Below are 19,896 nucleotides of genomic sequence, written 5' to 3' on the forward strand. Positions count from 1 at the left end.
AAAGCAGCGTTCAGCTCCTAACGCAGCCCCATTGTTTCCTATGGGGAAACACTTCCTACGTCTGCACCTAACACTCTAACATGTACCCCGAGTCTAAACACCCCTAGCCTTACACTTATTAACCCCTAATCTGCCGCCCCCGCTATCGCTGACCCCTGCATATTATTATTAACCCCTAATCTGCCGCTCCGTACACCGCCGCAACCTACGTTATCCCTATGTACCCCTAATCTGCTGCCCTAACATCGCCGACCCCTATATTATATTTATTAACCCCTAATCTGCCCCCCTCAACGTCGCCGACACCTGCCTACACTTATTAACTCCTAATCTGCCGAGCGGACCTGAGCGCTACTATAATAAAGTTATTAACCCCTAACCCGCCTCACTAACCCTATCATAAATAGTATTAACCCCCTAATCTGCCCTCCCTAACATCGCAGACACCTAACTTCAATTATTAACCCCTAATCTGCCGACCGGAGCTCACCGCTATTCTAATAAATGTATTAACCCCTAAAGCTAAGTCTAACCCAAACACTAACACCCCCCTAAGTTAAATATAATTTACATCTAACGAAATTAATTAACTCTTATTAAATAAATTATTCCTATTTAAAGCTAAATACTTATCTGTAAAATAAATCCTAATATAGCTACAATATAAATTATAATTATATTATAGCTATTTTAGGATTAATATTTATTTTACAGGCAACTTTGTAATTATTTTAACCAGGTACAATAGCTATTAAATAGTTAAGAACTATTTAATAGTTACCTAGTTAAAATAATAACAAATTTACCTGTAAAATAAATCCTAACCTAAGATATAATTAAACCTAACACTACCCTATCAATAAAATAATTAAATAAACTACCTACAATTACCTACAATTAACCTAACACTACACTATCAATAAATTAATTAAACACAATTGCTACAAATAAATACAATTAAATAAACTAGCTAAAGTACAAAAAATAAAAAAGAACTAATTTACAAAAAATAAAAAAATATTTACAAACATAAGAAAAATATTACAACAATTTTAAACTAATTACACCTACTCTAAGCCCCCTAATAAAATAACAAAGCCCCCCAAAATAAAAAATTCCCTACCCTATTCTAAATTAAAAAAGTTACAAGCTCTTTTACCTTACCAGCCCTGAACAGGGCCCTTTGCGGGGCATGCCCCAAGAATTTCAGCTCTTTTGCCTGTAAAAGAATAAATACAATACCCCCCCCAACATTACAACCCACCACCCACATACCCCTAATCTAACCCAAACCCCCCTTAAATAAACCTAACACTAAGCCCCTGAAGATCTTCCTACCTTGTCTTCACCATACCAGGTTCACCGATCCGTCCTGGCTCCAACATCTTCATCCAACCCAAGCGGGGGTTGGCGATCCATCATCCGGTGCTGAAGAGGTCCAGAAGAGGCTCCAAAGTCTTCCTCCTATCCGGCAAGAAGAGGACATCCGGACCGGCAAACATCTTCTCCAAGCGGCATCTTCAATCTTCTTCCATCCGGTGCGGAGCGGGTCCATCTTGAAGCAGGCGACGCGGATCCATCCTCTTCTTCCGTTGTCTCCCGACTAATGACGGTTCCTTTAAGGGACGTCATCCAAGATGGCGTCCCTCGAATTCCGATTGGCTGATAGGATTCTATCAGCCAATCGGAATTAAGGTAGGAATTTTCTGATTGGCTGATGGAATCAGCCAATCAGAATCAAGTTCAATCCGATTGGCTGATCCAATCAGCCAATCAGATTGAGCTCGCATTCTATTGGCTGATCTAGAATGCGAGCTCAATCTGATTGGCTGATTGGATCAGCCAATCGGATTGAACTTGATTCTGATTGGCTGATTCCATCAGCCAATCAGAAAATTCCTACCTTAATTCCGATTGGCTGATAGAATCCTATCAGCCAATCGGAATTCGAGGGACGCCATCTTGGATGACGTCCCTTAAAGGAACCGTCATTAGTCGGGAGACAACGGAAGAAGAGGATGGATCCGCGTCGCCTGCTTCAAGATGGACCCGCTCCGCACCGGATGGAAGAAGATTGAAGATGCCGCTTGGAGAAGATGTTTGCCGGTCTGGATGTCCTCTTCTTGCCGGATAGGAGGAAGACTTTGGAGCCTCTTCTGGACCTCTTCAGCACCGGATGATGGATCGCCAACCCCCGCTTGGGTTGGATGAAGATGTTGGAGCCAGGACGGATCGGTGAACCTGGTATGGTGAAGACAAGGTAGGAAGATCTTCAGGGGCTTAGTGTTAGGTTTATTTAAGGGGGGTTTGGGTTAGATTAGGGGTATGTGGGTGGTGGGTTGTAATTTTGGGGGGGGTATTGTATTTATTCTTTTACAGGCAAAAGAGCTGAAATTCTTGGGGCATGCCCCGCAAAGGGCCCTGTTCAGGTCTGGTAAGGTAAAAGAGCTTGTAACTTTTTAAATTTAGAATAGGGTAGGGAATTTTTTATTTTGGGGGGCTTTGTTATTTTATTAGGGGGCTTAGAGTAGGTGTAATTAGTTTAAAATTGTTGTAATATTTTTCTTATGTTTGTAAATATTTTTTTATTTTTTGTAAATTAGTTCTTTTTTATTTTTTGTACTTTAGCTAGTTTATTTAATTGTATTTATTTGTAGCAATTGTGTTTAATTAATTTATTGATAGTGTAGTGTTAGGTTAATTGTAGGTAATTGTAGGTAGTTTATTTAATTATTTTATTGATAGGGTAGTGTTAGGTTTAATTATATCTTAGGTTAGGATTTATTTTACAGGTAAATTTGTTATTATTTTAACTAGGTAACTATTAAATAGTTCTTAACTATTTAATAGCTATTGTACCTGGTTAAAATAATTACAAAGTTGCCTGTAAAATAAATATTAATCCTAAAATAGCTATAATATAATTATAATTTATATTGTAGCTATATAAGGATTTATTTTACAGGTAAGTATTTAGCTTTAAATAGGAATAATTTATTTAATAAGAGTTAATTAATTTCGTTAGATGTAAATTATATTTAACTTAGGGGGGTGTTAGTGTTAGGGTTAGACTTAGCTTTAGGGGTTAATACATTTATTAGAATAGCGGTGAGCTCCGGTCGGCAGATTAGGGGTTAATAATTGAAGTTAGGTGTCTGCGATGTTAGGGAGGGCAGATTAGGGGGTTAATACTATTTATGATAGGGTTAGTGAGGCGGGTTAGGGGTTAATAACTTTATTATAGTAGCGCTCAGGTCCGCTCGGCAGATTAGGGGTTAATAAGTGTAGGCAGGTGTCGGCGACGTTGAGGGGGGCAGATTAGGGGTTAATAAATATAATATAGGGGTCGGCGGTGTTAGGGGTAGCAGATTAGGGGTACATAGGGATAACGTAGGTTGCGGCGCTTTGCGGTCGGAAGATTAGGGGTTAATTATTTTAAGTAGCTGGCGGCGATGTTGTGGGGGGCAGGTTAGGGGTTAATAAATGTAATACAGGGGTCGGCGGGGTTAGGGGCAGCAGATTAGGTGTACATAAGTATAACGTAGGTGGCGGTCGGCAGATTAGGGGTTAAAAATTTTAATCGAGTGGCGGCGATGTGGGGGGAGCTCGGTTTAGGGGTACATAGGTAGTTTATAGGTGTTAGTGTACTTTAGGGTACAGTAGTTAAGAGCTTTATAAACCGGCGTTAGCCAGAAAGCTCTTAACTCCTGCTATTTTCAGGCGGCTGGAGTTTTGTCGTTAGAGCTCTAACGCTCACTTCAGAAACGACTCTAAATACCGGCGTTAGAAAGATCCCATTGAAAATATAGGATACGCAAATGGCGTAGGGGGATCTGCGGTATGGAAAAGTCGCGGCTGAAAAGTGAGCGTTAGACCCTTTAATCACTGACTCCAAATACCAGCGGGCGGCCAAAACCAGCGTTAGGAGCCTCTAACGCTGGTTTTGACGGCTACCGCCAAACTCCAAATCTAGGCCTTAGTATTCTCAAAGAATGTTACCCCTTCAGGGCTTGTCAGATTATCTAGCAATCTGCCAGCTAAAAGTTTGTATTAAAATATAAAACATGTACTAAACAGGCGAAAATAAATGTATATAACTATTTGACTGTTTAAATGCTTTAGAAGATCTTGGAAGATAAAACTTATATGTTTAATTTTCTACTAGTAGAATCTATGTATCCTTACTGTAGGGCCAATATAGTAGAGAAACCTCTCCAAATTATACATTACTACATGGAGCCTATTTACTTAAGTGTGTATATTTTGGTGTATAATTTATGTATGCATATAAAATATAGTTTTAATCTTAAAGGGACATGCTATTCAGAATTATTTGTTCATGATTCAGATAGAGTATGTAATTTTAAACAACTTTCCAATTTTTTACTTTTATGTAATTTGTTTCATTCTCTTGGTATCCTTTGTTAAAAAGCATACCTAGGTAGGCTCAGCAGCTGGGAGCTAGCTGGTTATTGGTGGCTGCACATATATGTCTCTTGTCACTGGCTTACCAATATAATCAGCTAGTTACCAGTAGTAAATTGCTGCTCGTTCAATAAAGGATACCAAAACTGATAATAGAAGTGAATTTTAAAATTGTTTAAAATTGTATGGTTTATCTGAATCATAAATAAAATGTTGGGTTACATGTCCCTTTAATTAATAAACCCTTTTTCAATTGCATCTAATATTTTTTTTATTTATAACAGAAAGTTCCACTGTCATTATATAATCCTCCTAATGAGAACATAATTAAAATACTTAACTACCTTCATTTTGATTTGTGATCCATTTTCCATTTCCATATGAAATTAGCATGAAGCAGAAGGCTGAATCAGATGTTTACCTTACTCACTGCCTAACTATACAATGAACCCTCATTACTAAAGCCTAGGCTGTGAGTATTTCTCCAACATTGGTGTGTCCGGTCCACGGCGTCATCCTTACTTGTGGGATATTCTCTTCCCCAACAGGAAATGGCAAAGAGTCCCAGCAAAGCTGGTCACATGATCCCTCCTAGGCTCCGCCCACCCCAGTCATTCTCTTTGCCGTTGCACAGGCAACATCTCCACGGAGATGGTTAAGAGTTTTTTGGTGTTTAAATGTAGTTTTTATTCTTCTATCAAGTGTTTGTTATTTTAAAATAGTGCTGGTATGTACTATTTACTCTGAAACAGAAAAGGATGAAGATTTCTGTTTGTAAGAGGAAGATGATTTTAGCAGACAGTAACTAAAATCGGTTGCTGTTTCCACATAGGACTGTTGAGATGAAGTAACTTCAGTTGGGGGAAACAGTTAGCAGACTTTTCTGCTTAAGGTATGACTAGCCATATTTCTAACAAGACTGTGTAATGCTGGAAGGCTGTCATTTCCCCTCATGGGGACCGGTAAGCCATTTTCTTATTCAAAAACAAACAGAATATAGGGCTTATTATGGGCTAAAAAACTGGTAGACATTTTTATGGGCTAAATCGATTGCTTTATTTGTGCATATTATTCAAATTTAGGCTAACAATTGACATTTATAATCTTGGGGAACGTTTATAAAACGGCAGGCACTGTATTGGACACCTTTTTCAGTCAGGGGGCCTTTCTAGTCATAGACTGAGCCTCATTTTCGCGCCATTAATGCGCAGTTGTTTTTTGAGAACAGGGCATGCAGATGCATGTGTGTGGATCTAAGAATCTCTGAAAAAGCTTTTAGAAGGCTTCATTTGGTATCGTATTCCCCTCAGGGCTTGGTTGGGTCTTAGCAAAGACTGTATCTGGGACTGTATAGGGGTTAAATTGAAAAACGGCTCCGGTTCCGTTATTTTAAGGGTTAAAGCTCTGAAATTTGGTGTGCAATACTTTTAAGGCTTTAAGACACTGTGGTGAACAATTCCTTCATACTTTTTCACATATTCAGTAATAAAGTGTTTTCTGTTTGAAATTTAAAGTGACAGTAACGGTTTTATTTTAAAACGTTTTTTGTGCATTGTTGACAAGTTTAAGCCTGTTTAACATGTCTATACCTTCAGATAAGCTATGTTCTATATGTATGAAAGCCAATGTGTCTCCCCATTTAAATTTATGTGATAATTGTGCCATAGCGTCCAAACAAAGTAAGGACAGTACTGCCACAAATAATGTTATTGCCCAAGATGATTCCTCAAATGAGGGGAGTAAACATGATACTACATCATCTCCTACTGTGTCTACACCAGTTTTGCCCATGCAGGAGGCCCCTAGTACATCTAGTGCGCCAATACTTATTACCATGCAACAATTAACGGCTGTAATGGATAACTCCATAGCAAATCTTTTATCCAAAATGCCTACTTATCAGAGAAAGCGCGATTGCTCTGTTTTAAACACTGAAGAGCAAGAGGACGCTGATGATAATTGTTCTGTCATACCCTCACACCAATCTGAAGGGGCCATGAGGGAGGTTTTGTCTGATGAGAAATTTCAGATTCAGGAAAAAATTCTCATCAAGCTGAACCTGATGTTGTGACATTTAAATTTAAATTAGAACATCTCCGCGCACTGCTTAAGGAGGTGTTATCTACTCTGGATGATTGTGACAATTTGGTAATTCCAGAGAAATTATGCAAGATGGACAGGTTCCTAGAGGTTCCGGTGTCCCCCGACGCTTTTCCTATACCCAAGCGGGTGGCGGACATAGTAAATAAAGAGTGGGAAAAGCCCGGCATACCTTTTGTTCCTCCCCCTATATTTAAGAAATTATTTCCTATGGTCGACCCCAGAAAGGACTTATGGCACAGTCCCCAAGGTCGAGGGGGCAGTTTCTACTCTAAACAAACGCACTACTATTCCTATCGAAGATAGTTGTGCTTTCAAAGATCCTATGGATAAAAAATTGGAAGGTTTGCTTAAAAAGATTTTTGTACAGCAAGGCTACCTTTTACAACCAATTTCATGCATTGTTCCTGTCACTACGGCAGCGTGGTTCTAGTTCGAGGAACTAGAAAAGTCGCTCAGTAGAGAAACTCCATATGAGGAGGTTATGGACAGAGTTCACGCACTTAATTTGGCTAACTCTTTTATTTTAGATGCCGCTTTGCAATTAGCAAAATTAACGGCGAAAAATTCAGGGTTTGCTATTGTGGCGCGCAGAGCGCTTTGGCTAAAGTCTTGGTCAGCGGATGTGTCATCCAAGACAAAATTACTTAACATTCCTTTCAAAGGTAAAACTTTATTTGGACCTGATTTGAAAGAGATTATTTCAGACATCACTGGGGGAAAGGGCCATGCCCTTCCACAGGATAGGTCTTTTAAGGCTAAAAATAAGCCTAATTTTCGTCCCTTTCGCAGAAATGGACCAGCCTCTAATTCTGCATCCTCTAAGCAAGAGGGTAATGCCTCACAACCCAAACCAGCCTGGAAACCAATGCAAGGCTGGAACAAAGGTAAGCAGGCCAAGAAACCTGCCACTGCTAACAAGACAGCATGAAGGAGTAGCCCCCGATCCGGGACCGGATCTGGTGGGGGGCAGACTCTCTCTCTTTGCTCAGGCTTGGGCAAGAGATGTTCAGGATCCTTGGGCGCTAGAAATAGTTTCTCAAGGTTATCTCCTGGAATTCAAGGAACTACCCCCAAGGGGAAGGTTCCACAAGTCTCACTTATCCTCAAACCAAATAAAGAGACAGGCATTCTTACATTGTGTAGAAGACCTGTTAAAGATGGGAGCGATACACCCAGTTCCAATAAAGGAACAAGGAATGGGATTTTATTCCAATCTGTTCGTAGTTCCCAAAAAAGAGGGAACGTTCAGACCAATTTTGGATTTGAAGATCCTAAACAAATTTCTCAGGGTACCATCGTTCAAAATGGAAACTATTCGAACAATTCTACCCACCATCCAGGAAAGTCAATTTATCACTACCGTGGATCTAAAGGATGCGTACCTACATATCCCTATCCACAAGGAACATCATCAGTTCCTAAGGTTCGCTTTTCTGGACAAACATTACCAGTTTGTGGCTCTTCCATTCGGATTAGCCACTGCTCCAAGGATTTTCACAAAGGTGCTAGGGTCCCTTCTAGCGGTTCTAAGACCAAGGGGCATTGCAGTAGTACCTTACTTGGACGACATTCTAATACAAGCGTCGTCCCTGTCAAAGGCAAAGGCTCATACGGACATCGTTCTAGCCTTTCTCACATCTCACGGATGGAAAGTGAACAAAGAAAAGAGTTCTCTGTCCCCGTCAACAAGAGTTCCCTTCTTGGGAACAATAATAGATTCCTTAGAAATGAGGATTTTTCTGACAGAGGTCAGAAAATCAAAACTTCTAAGCTCTTGTCAAGTGCTTCATTCTGTTCCTCGTCCTTCCATAGCGCAGTGCATGGAAGTAATAGGATTGATGGTTGCAACAATGGACATAGTTCCTTTTGCACGAATTGATCTAAGACCATTACAACTGTGCATGCTCAAACAGTGGAATGGGGATTATACAGACTTGTCTCCAATGATTCAAGTAGATCAAAAGACCAGAGATTCACTCCGTTGGTGGCTGACCCTGGACCATCTGTCCCAGGGAATGAGCTTCCGCAGGCCAGAGTGGGTCATTGTCACGACCGACGCCAGTCTAGTGGGCTGGGGTGCGGTCTGGGAATCCCTGAAAGCTCAGGGTCTATGGTCTCGGGAAGAGTCTCTTCTCCCGATAAACATTCTGGAACTGAGAGCGATATTCAATGCTCTCAGAGCTTGGCCTCAACTAGCAAAGGCCAAATTCATAAGGTTCCAATCAGACAACATGACGACTGTAGCTTATATCAATCATCAAGGGGGAACAAAGAGTTCCCTAGCAATGAAAGAAGTGACCAAAATAATTCAATGGGCGGAGGATCACTCCTGCCACTTGTCTGCGATCCACATCCCAGGAGTGGAAAATTGGGAAGCGGATTTTCTGAGTCGTCAGACATTTCATCCGGGGGAGTCGGAACTCCATCCGGAAATCTTTGCCCAAATAACTCAATTATGGGGCATTCCAGACATGGATCTGATGGCGTCTCGTCAGAACTTCAAGGTTCCTTGCTACGGGTCCAGATCCAGGGATCCCAAGGCGACTCTAGTAGATGCACTAGTAGCACCTTGGACTTTCAACCTAGCTTACATATTCCCACCGTTTCCTCTCATTCCCAGGCTGGTAGCCAGGATCAATCAGGAGAGGGCCTCGGTGATCTTGATAGCTCCTGCGTGGCCACGCAGGACTTGGTATGCAGACCTGGTGAATATATCATCGGCTCCACCATGGAAGCTACCTTTGAGACAGGACCTTCTTGTTCAAGGTCCATTCGAACACCCAAATCTGGTCTCCCTCCAACTGACGGCTTGGAGATTGAACGCTTGATTCTATCAAAGCGTGGGTTTTCAGATTCGGTGATAGATACTCTGTTTCAGGCCAGAAAACCTGTAACTAGAAAAATTTACCATAAAATATGGAAAAAATATATCTGTTGGTGTGAATCCAAAGGATTCCCATGGAATAAGATAAAAATTCCTAAGATTCTCTCCTTTCTTCAAGAAGGTTTGGAGAAAGGATTATCTGCAAGTTCCCTAAAGGGACAGATCTCTGCTTTATCTGTCTTACTACACAAAAGACTGGCAGCTGTGCCAGATGTTCAAGCATTTGTTCAGGCTCTGGTTAGGATCAAGCCTGTTTACAGACCTTTGACTCCTCCCTGGAGTCTAAATCTAGTTCTTTCAGTTCTTCAAGGGGTTCCGTTTGAACCCTTACATTCCATAGATATTAAGTTACTATCTTGGAAAGTTTTGTTTTTGGTTGCAATTTCTTCTGCTAGAAGAGTTTCAGAGTTATCTGCTCTGCAGTGTTCTCCTCCTTATCTGGTGTTCCATGCAGATAAGGTGGTTTTGCGTACTAAGCCTGGTTTTCTTCCTAAAGTTGTTTCTAACAAAAATATTAACCAGGAGATAGTTGTACCTTCTTTGTGTCCGAATCCAGTTTCAAAGAAGGAACGTTTGTTACACAATTTGGACGTTGTCCGTGCTCTAAAGTTCTATTTAGAGGCTACTAAAGATTTCAGACAAACATCTTCCTTGTTTGTTGTTTATTCTGGTAAAAGGAGAGGTCAAAAAGCGACTTCTACCTCTCTTTCCTTTTGGCTTAAAAGCATCATCCGATTGGCTTATGAGACTGCCGGACGGCAGCCTCCTGAAAGAATCACAGCTCACTCCACTAGGGCTGTGGCTTCCACATGGGCCTTCAAGAACGAGGCTTCTGTTGACCAGATATGTAAGGCAGCGACTTGGTCTTCACTGCACACTTTTGCCAAATTTTACAAATTTGATACTTTTGCTTCTTCGGAGGCTATTTTTGGGAGAAAGGTTTTGCAAGCTGTGGTTCCTTCCGTTTAGGTGACCTGATTTGCTCCCTCCCTTCATCCGTGTCCTAAAGCTTTGGTATTGGTTCCCACAAGTAAGGATGACGCCGTGGACCGGACACACCAATGTTGGAGAAAACAGAATTTATGCTTACCTGATAAATTACTTTCTCCAACGGTGTGTCCGGTCCACGGCCCGCCCTGGTTTTTTAATCAGGTCTGATGAATTATTTTCTCTAACTACAGTCACCACGGTATCATATGGTTTCTCCTATATATATATTTCCTCCTGTCCGTCGGTCGAATGACTGGGGTGGGCGGAGCCTAGGAGGGATCATGTGACCAGCTTTGCTGGGACTCTTTGCCATTTCCTGTTGGGGAAGAGAATATCCCACAAGTAAGGATGACGCCGTGGACTGGACACACCGTTGGAGAAAGTAATTTATCAGGTAAGCATAAATTCTGTTTTTTCACATAAAGAACAATTCCAGAACAAGGGGTCCTGATTACAGTAGCAATTCTTAACAGAAAGTTTAACTGATTCATGGAATAAACTTCTACAAGAGGTGGTAATGACAGACAGTGTTGGGGAGTTTACACTTTTAGGACATTTTGGGCAGACTTGTTGGGCCAATGGTTCTTATCTGTCATCAAAATCTATAATTCTATGTTTAAAACTATTTTCAAGCTACATATTTTATATTCGTTTATTATTTGATTGAATTGTTCAATACATTTTACTCCTTTCCTATAGATATCTAATAAGTATGAAATAGAGAAAATCACTCAGAGAAAGCTGGTAAAAGGTCATGCTTATTCAGTTACTGGAGCGGAGGAGGTAAGTACACACCATGGTATACTTTATTCTAAATGGTACCTGAGTTTCACTGTAATAATTGAGTGTGACTAACTTTTAGGTTCTATACCATGGTTGTAAAGAGAAGCTGATACGGCTGAGGAACCCGTGGGGAGATGTAGAGTGGACTGGACCTTGGTGTGATGGGTAAGTTGGTGTTGCGTTAAAGGGATATGAAACACTTCATGAAAAATGTATAAATATACTTTTATTATTTACTCTGCCCCTTTTCTTTCAATTTACCTTTGAAATAGTTTGTTTTCTATTTCTGAGAATAGGAAGTGCACAGTGTTGCCTTAACAAGAATATCCCTACTAGTTGTTTGTCCCTCACTGTCCCTAAAAAGAGGTGATAAGGCACAAAACATATTTTGCTAACAAAATTACATTGGTATACACTGTCTACTCCAGTAACAAGCCTTGACTGGCTCTTCCAGATACATCAATATGTTGGGGAAATTGATCATTTAAAAACAATTGCAGCAAGCATTATGTTGATATATTAAAAAAAAAATTAGAATCGGCTGGTATGTTATTTTTTGCAAGACTACATAAAAGTCTTGTAAATTACAAACACCTAGATTACAAGTTTTGTGCTTTAGAGGGTGCGAAGCGAACGCAACAAAAGTAGTGTTATTTCTCCCACCATAGCGCTGCCATCACAAGTTTTGAAAAACCCGGCTTGTGCGTGCAATATGGTGCTTTTAAGCTCCATACCGCACCAAAAACAAGCGCTGTTTTTATTTGCTCGTGCACGCTTTCCCCATAGGCATCAATGGGGAGAGCTGGTCTGAAAAAAGTCTTAACACCTGCGATCGCGGAAAGAAAAGCTCAGTAACGCAGCCCCATTGATGTCTATGAGGAAAAAAACCTAACATTTAAACCTAACACCCTAACATAAACCCCACGTCTAAACACCCCTAATCTGCCCCCCACCGACATCGCCGGCACCTACATAATGTTATTAACTCTTAATCCGCTGCCCCCGATATCGCCGCCACCTAAAAAAAACTATTAACCCCTAATCTTCTGCTCCCGATATCGCCACCACTATACTAAAGTTATTAACTCCTATTCCCCTGCACCCCAACATTGCCCACACTATAATAAATCTATTAACCCCTATTCTGCCGCTCCCCAACATCGCCGCAACTAAATAAAGCTATTAACCCCTAAACCTCTGGCCTCCCACATCACTAAATAAATCTATTAACCCCTAAACCGCCACCCCCCCCACATTGCAAAAATTTAAATTAAACTATTAACCCCTACACCTACCCCTAAACCTAACGTAACCCTAACCCTAACCGAACCCTAACTTTAACATAATTACAATAGAGCTAAATTAAACTTACAATTATTAACTAAATAATACCTATTTAAAACTAAATACATACTTACCTGTGAAATAAATTGTAAGCTAGCTACAGTATAACTAATAGTTATATTGTAGCTAGCTTACGTTTTATTTTTATTTCACAGGTAAGTTTGTATTTATTTTAAATAGTTAGACTAGTTAGTAAAAAATAGTTATTAACTATTTACTAACTACCTAGTTAAAATAAATACAAACTGACCTAAACCTAAGCTACCTTACACTAAAACCTAAAATTACAAAAAATAAAAAACTATTAAACAAACAAAAAAATAAAAAAAAATACCATTACAAAAAAACAAACAAAACGAAATTATCAAAAAGGGCCTTTCATAGGGCATTGCCCTAAAGTTAACAGCTCTTTTGCTACAAAAACAAACACCCCCTAACAGTATACAAACCCCCACCCCCCAAATCCACAAAATAAATATAAAGTAAAACCTAATCTAACCATTGCCCTGAAAAGGGCATTTGTATGGGCATTGCCCTTTAAAGGGCATTTAGCTCCTTTGCTACCTAAGTCCTAATCTAAAAATAAAAACCCACCCCAAAATGAAAAAAAATATATTACACAAAATAACAAATTATCAAAAATAATAAAAAAATATTCCTATTCTAATGGTCCTTAAAAGGGCCTTTTGTAGGGCATTGCCTTAAAGGACCAGTCAACACTGTACATTTGCATAATCAACAAATGCATGATAAGAAGACAATGCAATAGCACTTAGTCTGAACTTCAAATGAGTAGTAGTTTTTTGTTAAATAAATTGCAAAGTTATGTCTATTTCCACTCCCCCTATATCATGTGAAAGTCATCAGCCAATCACAAATGCATATACGTATATTCTGTGAATTCTTGCACATGCTCAGTAGGAGCTGGTGACTGAAAAAGTGTAAATATAAAAAGACTGTGCACATTTTGTTAATGGAAGTAAATTGGAAAGTTGTTTAAAATTGCTGCTCTATCTGAATCATGAAGTTTAATTTTGACTTGACTACCCCTTTAAGTTAAACAGCTCTTTTACCTGTAAATCTTCTATCTTGATCCCGGCGGCGCAGACCGGGTCCACCCTGAAGACATCCGAAAGGAGCATCCTCTTCATACTGTACACTGTACACCGCTGTACACTGAATCTTCAAGATGACGTCCCTTGCATTCCTATTGGCTGAAAATTTTGAATCAGCCAATAGGAATTAGAGCTGCTAAAATCCTATCTGTAACATTTTATGTTACAGATTTGTAGCGTAAAACTCATAACTACTGCTTTTTAGATGAAGTTACGGATCTTGTCGTTTTAGGGTGTAACCCAGGTTTTTTAGCCTCACCGCAAAACTCGTAATGGCAGCACTATGGGAATTCCATGAAAAAGCGTAATTTTTACGAGTGTGGGACTGACGTTGCGTTACAGACTAAAAGGCTTGCGGTACACCTATACCGACAAGACTTGTAATGGCTCCGGTGCTGTTTTAACGCTGAAATGACAATTTTTTCAGCGTTAAAACATGAACGCACAACTCATAATCTAGCTGCATGGCAGTTATTGCTGGTGCAAAAAACATGGCTTTTGCTGTAGGTCTACCTACTTCCTTTCTGTTTTAAAGTTGCGTAAAACATTTAATTGTGTGTTAAAAGTAACCCAGCCCCAATTTCATTTCAGCAACTTGGTAGTTATTGAGGAAAAGTAGCATCTTAGAGTATGTTGCTTAGCAATTATAATCTGATGGTATAAAATTAGTGATGTCGCGAATAGTTCGCCGGCGAATAGTTCCCGGCGAACATAGCTTGTTCGCGCTCGCCGCGGCGGGCGAACATATGCAATGTTCGATCCGCCCCCTATTCGTCATCATTGAGTAAACTTTGACCCTGTACCTCACAGTCAGCAGACACATGCCAGCCAATCAGCGGCAGACCCTCCCTCCCAGACCCTCCCACCTCCTGGACAGCATCCATTTTAGATTCATTCGGAAGCTGCATTCTTAGTGAGAGGAGGGACAGTGTAGCTGCTGCTGATTTAATAGGGAAATCGATAACTAGGCTAGTGTATTCAGTGTCCACTAAAGTCCTGAAGGACTCATCTGATCTCTGCTGTAAGGACAGCACCGCAAAAAGCCCTTTTTAGGGCTAGAACATCAGTCTGCTTTTTTTTTTTTTTTTACCTGTATAATCTAATTGCAGTTGCCTGCCTGCCAGCGTGTGTGTCAGGCTCACAGCGTATACTGTGCCCACTTGCCCAGTGCCACCACTCATATCTGGTGTAACAGTAGTGTACATTTAAAAAAAACAACACTTTTTTGACTGTGAAATAATAGCAGACAGCTGCCAGTACCCAAGATGGCCGCCAATAAGTCAGATGGGGAGGGTTAGAGAGCTGTTTTGGGGGGGATCAGGGAGGTTGGGGGCTAAGGGGGGATGCTACACCACAGCATATGTAAATATGCTAAATAAAATTATTATTTTTTTAAAAACCTTTTATTTTAGTACTGGCAGACTTTCTGCCAGTACTTAAAGGGCCATAATACCCAAATGTTTAAACACTTGAAAGTGATGCAGCATAGATTTGGAAGGGGCGGGTCAAAGGCAGAGAGCAAGATCAAAGACTTGTTGTGGGCATGTTTGGGCAGGTTGTGGGCATGTCTGGATGGGTTGTGGGTGTGGCTCTGGCAGTGCCTTAAAACTGGGACACAAAGAGTCTGTGGCTAGGAAGCAGGCCAGACCTCCCAACTTGTAACAATCTAGTAGAATGTAGGAAGGCTGAGAGGTATGCAACTGAGCATATGTGTTTTACATTTTGTAATACTAGTTGTAAAGGGCAGTTTTACCTTTTTTGCAGGGCCGTCTTTAACACAGGGCAAAAGGGGCAGCTGCCCAGGGCCCAGTCTTTGTTGAGGCGCCCAAGAGTCCTAAAAAAAAAAAAAAGTGACATGCTGATGTGACATGGGGAACACACACAGTCAGTCCTAATATTGTCACAGTAAAATGTTCTCTGCTTATATTTATTTGTGAGAAACTGTGCCAGACCATGCCGGTGTCATGTGACATGCCACGCTATTGTCATGTGCTGTTTTAGATGTGCACTGTGCAGCACTGAATCCTAAGCCCTAACTCGGCATCCAGCCATTCCCAGTGCATCTGGAAAGGTCCTGCTGGGGTTACCACTGTTACCAGGTAACTGCTCTGATGGTGGGAATTGTTTCTGGGTAGGGCTGACTGTAGGCGCATGCAGCAGAAAGCTGAAGCGGCAGGCACGTGAGGATTTGAGCATCTGTGCAGCTGCACACACTGCTCTCTTCAGTCTTGAGGCTGTGTGACTTGTCTCACACTGTATCCATGCAGCCTTGGGCAGACAGCATCCAGTCAGCTGGTCCCCTTTGCTCTGCTGTTTCTGCTGTGGCCCTAAGATCAACTAACTGAAGTTTGTTAGGGGAACAGTGGTTTGTAGAAAGGTGTCAGTGAGAAGAATAAGTGGTGGACACATGCCCCTCCCCATGCAGCATTGTCTAGTACAGGGTGAGAGGGAACTTGTTCCTAGCAAATAAGGGACATGGGCTGCTGTGGCTGATGTATAGTGTCATGCTGATACTTCACACATTAATTTAAAGTTTATTTTTATAGTTTTTGTTTTCTCTCAGCTTCCCATAGTAGTTCTGCTGTTCCAGTCAGTAAACTTATATTTGTCTGCACCGCCATGCTTCCTCTTCAGTCTTTGCCTTGCTTTGCTCCTGTTGGCTGCCCTAAATCTCTTTAACCAGCTAACTTCACACCAAAATCACATTCAAAAGCATATTAAATGAATCCTCATCCTCAGTGGAGGAATTTATATATGTATTTACTTATTAGCACTGCTTAGGTCCAGTTTCACATATTGCAATTTATTTATTTTTAAAAAAATGATTAGCCCAGCAGTGGATGATCCACTGCTGGGCTAATAATTTAATTTTTTTAAATAAAATAAATTGATTTAGTTGATTTTTGGGATGTTGGGGTGGAGAGCAAAATTACATGGGGTGGGGGGGGCAAGAACATTTTTGCCCAGGGTCCAGTCAATATTAAAGATGGCCCTGCTTTTTTGTCTGAGAGCTTGAGTACATTAACAGCATATGAGAAGCTAAACTTTGTTTATGGACCTGTAAATGGAGCATATATTGTTGCATTTGTGGCTTCCTAGTCTTTAATGGGAGACAAAAACAACCTTTCATTGCCGTACATTGGTAAACATATAATAAATATATCTGACAGATTTGTAACTGATGGTAGTAACTTTTTCAGAAGCCATATAACATTCTTGAAAATGATTAACACCATCAAGACAAGAAGGAGGCGGAGAATAACCTCAGTACTATGCTTAAAAATCATATGATTTCGTTATTTAATTTTCTCCCACTGCTATTACAAGTCGTGAGAAATTGCGACTGCGCTAGCGCAATTGCCCTTTTAGTTTCAATTCTTACCGCGATCTAAGAGCTCTGGTAAACTGTTTTCCTAAACCAACAAGTTGCACAAAACACAACAAAAATACCTTACAAAGTACATTTACACCCATAAACTACACTATTAACTCCTAAACAGCCATCCCCCCACATCGCCAACCCTAAATAAAACTATTAACCTCCAAACTGCAATTCCCCACATTGCCAACCCTAAATAAAACTATTAAACCCTAAACCACCATCACCCCACAACGCAAAGTTATAAACTAACATCTAAACACCCTAACCTAACATCCCCTAACATAACTCCAATTAAAATACCCATAAATTGAAAAAAACTATACTAACTACCTACAAAAAATTTAAAACCTAACATTTAGTGAAAACTACGCTAGCGATTTTTTCGCTTCTCAAGGTACCTCTATTGCAAAATAATGTTTTTTTCAACTTGTAATACGAGCGGATCCCAAGAAGTGCAAAAAGCATTTCACTAGCGAAAAATATAGATTTGCCGAAACACTTGTAATCTAGCCCTCTGTGTTTAATGTCCCTTTAACATTCACTCACCTAAATTACAAGTTTTGCGGTACGTGTATACAAAAAATTGGCCTTTGCTCGCGGAATGGCAGGTCACCCGTATTACAAGTCTCGGTGATACAGCTATACCACAAGCGTTTTAGCCTGTACCGCAACTTTCCATTCCGCACTCAAAAAATAGCTTTTGCGTGTGGAATTTTCAGGTCTTCCGTATTACAAGTTGTTTGATCAGGCTATTACGCTAGAGTTATAGCTTATACCACAAGTAGTTATGGATTTTGCAAAAGAAATTTTTTTCACAAAACTCATAACAAAAATGTTACAAAGTACACTAACACCCATAAACTACCTATTAACCCCTAAACCGCCATCCCCCACATCGCAAATACTATATAAAACCTATTAACCCCTAATCCGCCATCCCCCACATTGCTACTACCAAAATAAACCTATTAACCCCTAAACCGCCGACCTCCTACATCGCGACACACTAAATTAAAGTATTAACCCCTAAACTGCCGACCCCCACATCGCTACTACTAAAATAAACCTATTAACCCCTAAACCGCCGACCCCCCACATTGCTACTACTAAAATAAATCTATTAACCCCTAAACCGCTGACCCCCCACATTGCGACACACTAAATTAAACTATTAACCCCTAAACCGCCGGCCCCCCACATCACGACACACTAAATTAAACTATTAACCCCTAAACCTAACACCCCCAACTTTAAATTAAAGTTACAATATAACTATCAAATAAATAATAACTTATCTGTGAAATAAAAAATAAACTAAGCTTAAACTATAAAAAAAAACTATCATTAAAAATAAAAAACCTATATTACAAAATTAAAAAATCCTAACACTACAAAAAAATTAAAAAAAACTAACATTACAGAAAAAACTAACTCTAAAATTATGTAAAATAAAAAAAATCTAAGATTACAAAAAATAATAAATGAAATTATCCAAAATAATAAAAATTAAACCTAATCTTATACCCCTATAAAAACAAAAAAGTCACCCAAAAATAAAATCTCCCCCTAATCTAACCATAAACTACCAATAGCCCTTAAAAGGGCCTTTTTGTAGGGCATTGCCCTAAGTTAAACAGCTCTTTTATCCCCCTAACAGTAAAACCCCCCACCCAACCAACCCCCCTTAAAAGGGCAATCAGATCTTTAGTGCCCATTAAAAAATAAAAAAATCCTTAATCTAAAAAAATACACCACCCAAAAAAAACAAAAAACGAAGTCTAACCCCCAAATAGGTACTCACCATTCCAGAAGTCCGGCGGTGAAGGTCTACTTCCAGGCGGCTCTATCTTCATCCAGCAGCACAGGGACATCTTCTATCTTCATCTGGAGTGAAGGTGGCACGGAGCGGAGGTGGCCGAGGAACAGGACCGGCAGCCACAGAGCCATCCAGCGTGGAGGATCCTCTTCATGCGATTGTCGCCGCACACTGAAAATTGAATGCAAGGTACCCATTTTATTTTGGCTAAATTTACAAGTTATGCACTGAACCCGGTGCGTAAATGATTTAAAAATTTCAGCCAATAGGAAAGTAAAATACTCCAAATATAAAACGGGTACCTTGCATTTAATCTTCAGTGTGCGGCAACGATCACATGAAGATGATCCTCCACTCTGGATGACTCCGTGGCCGCCGGTCCTGCTCCGCGCCCATCTCAGCTATGCATCGCCTTTGCTCTAGATGAAGATAGAAGATCTCCCCTCGCTGGATAAAGAAGGAGCCGCCTGGAAGAAGACCTTCACCGCCGGACTTCAGGAATGGTGAGTACCTATTTCAGAGTTACACTAAGGTTTATCTTTTATTTTTTTTATTTTTATTTTTTTATTTTTTAAATAGGGATTTTTAAAAAAAATTAATCGGCACTAAAGAGGTTTTTTTATTTTACGGGATTGGTTGGGTTGGGGGGGGGGTTACTGTTAGGGGGTACTTTGTATTTTTTTAACGTAAAAGAGCTGTTTAACTTAGGGCAATGCCCTACAAAAGGCCCTTTTAAGGGCTATTGATAGTTTATTGTTAAATTAGTGTGTTTTTATTTTGGGGTGGCTTTTTTGTTTTTATAGGGTTTTTAGATAAGGTTTAATTTTTATTATTTTGGATAAGTTAATTTATTATTTTTTGTAATTTAGTTTTTTTATTTTTAGTTTATTTTTATTTTTAAAATAGTTATGTTAGGTTTAATTATAGTTTAATCTTATTTTTTTTTTAATTTCACAAGTAAGTTTTTATTTATTTTAAGGTAGTTGCTGCCAGTTTAGGGTTTTTAATAGGTTTATTTTAGTAGTTGCGATGTGAGGGGTCGGCGGATTAAGGG

General features: G+C 39.9%; 1 protein-coding gene across 1 annotated transcript in view; it reads left to right on the forward strand.

The window, feature by feature from the left end:
* The window catches only part of LOC128658087 (calpain-8-like), a 260,090-nt gene that overhangs the window by 74,863 nt on the left and 165,331 nt on the right, over nt 1-19,896 (forward strand). The window contains exons 6-7 of the mRNA XM_053712540.1: nt 11,102-11,185; nt 11,265-11,350. Of these exons, the coding sequence (XP_053568515.1) occupies nt 11,102-11,185; nt 11,265-11,350 (170 nt within the window). The remainder of the gene's footprint in view (nt 1-11,101; nt 11,186-11,264; nt 11,351-19,896) is intronic.

Source organism: Bombina bombina, chromosome 4 (genome assembly GCF_027579735.1).
Source record: "Bombina bombina isolate aBomBom1 chromosome 4, aBomBom1.pri, whole genome shotgun sequence".
Classification (NCBI taxonomy): domain Eukaryota; kingdom Metazoa; phylum Chordata; class Amphibia; order Anura; family Bombinatoridae; genus Bombina; species Bombina bombina.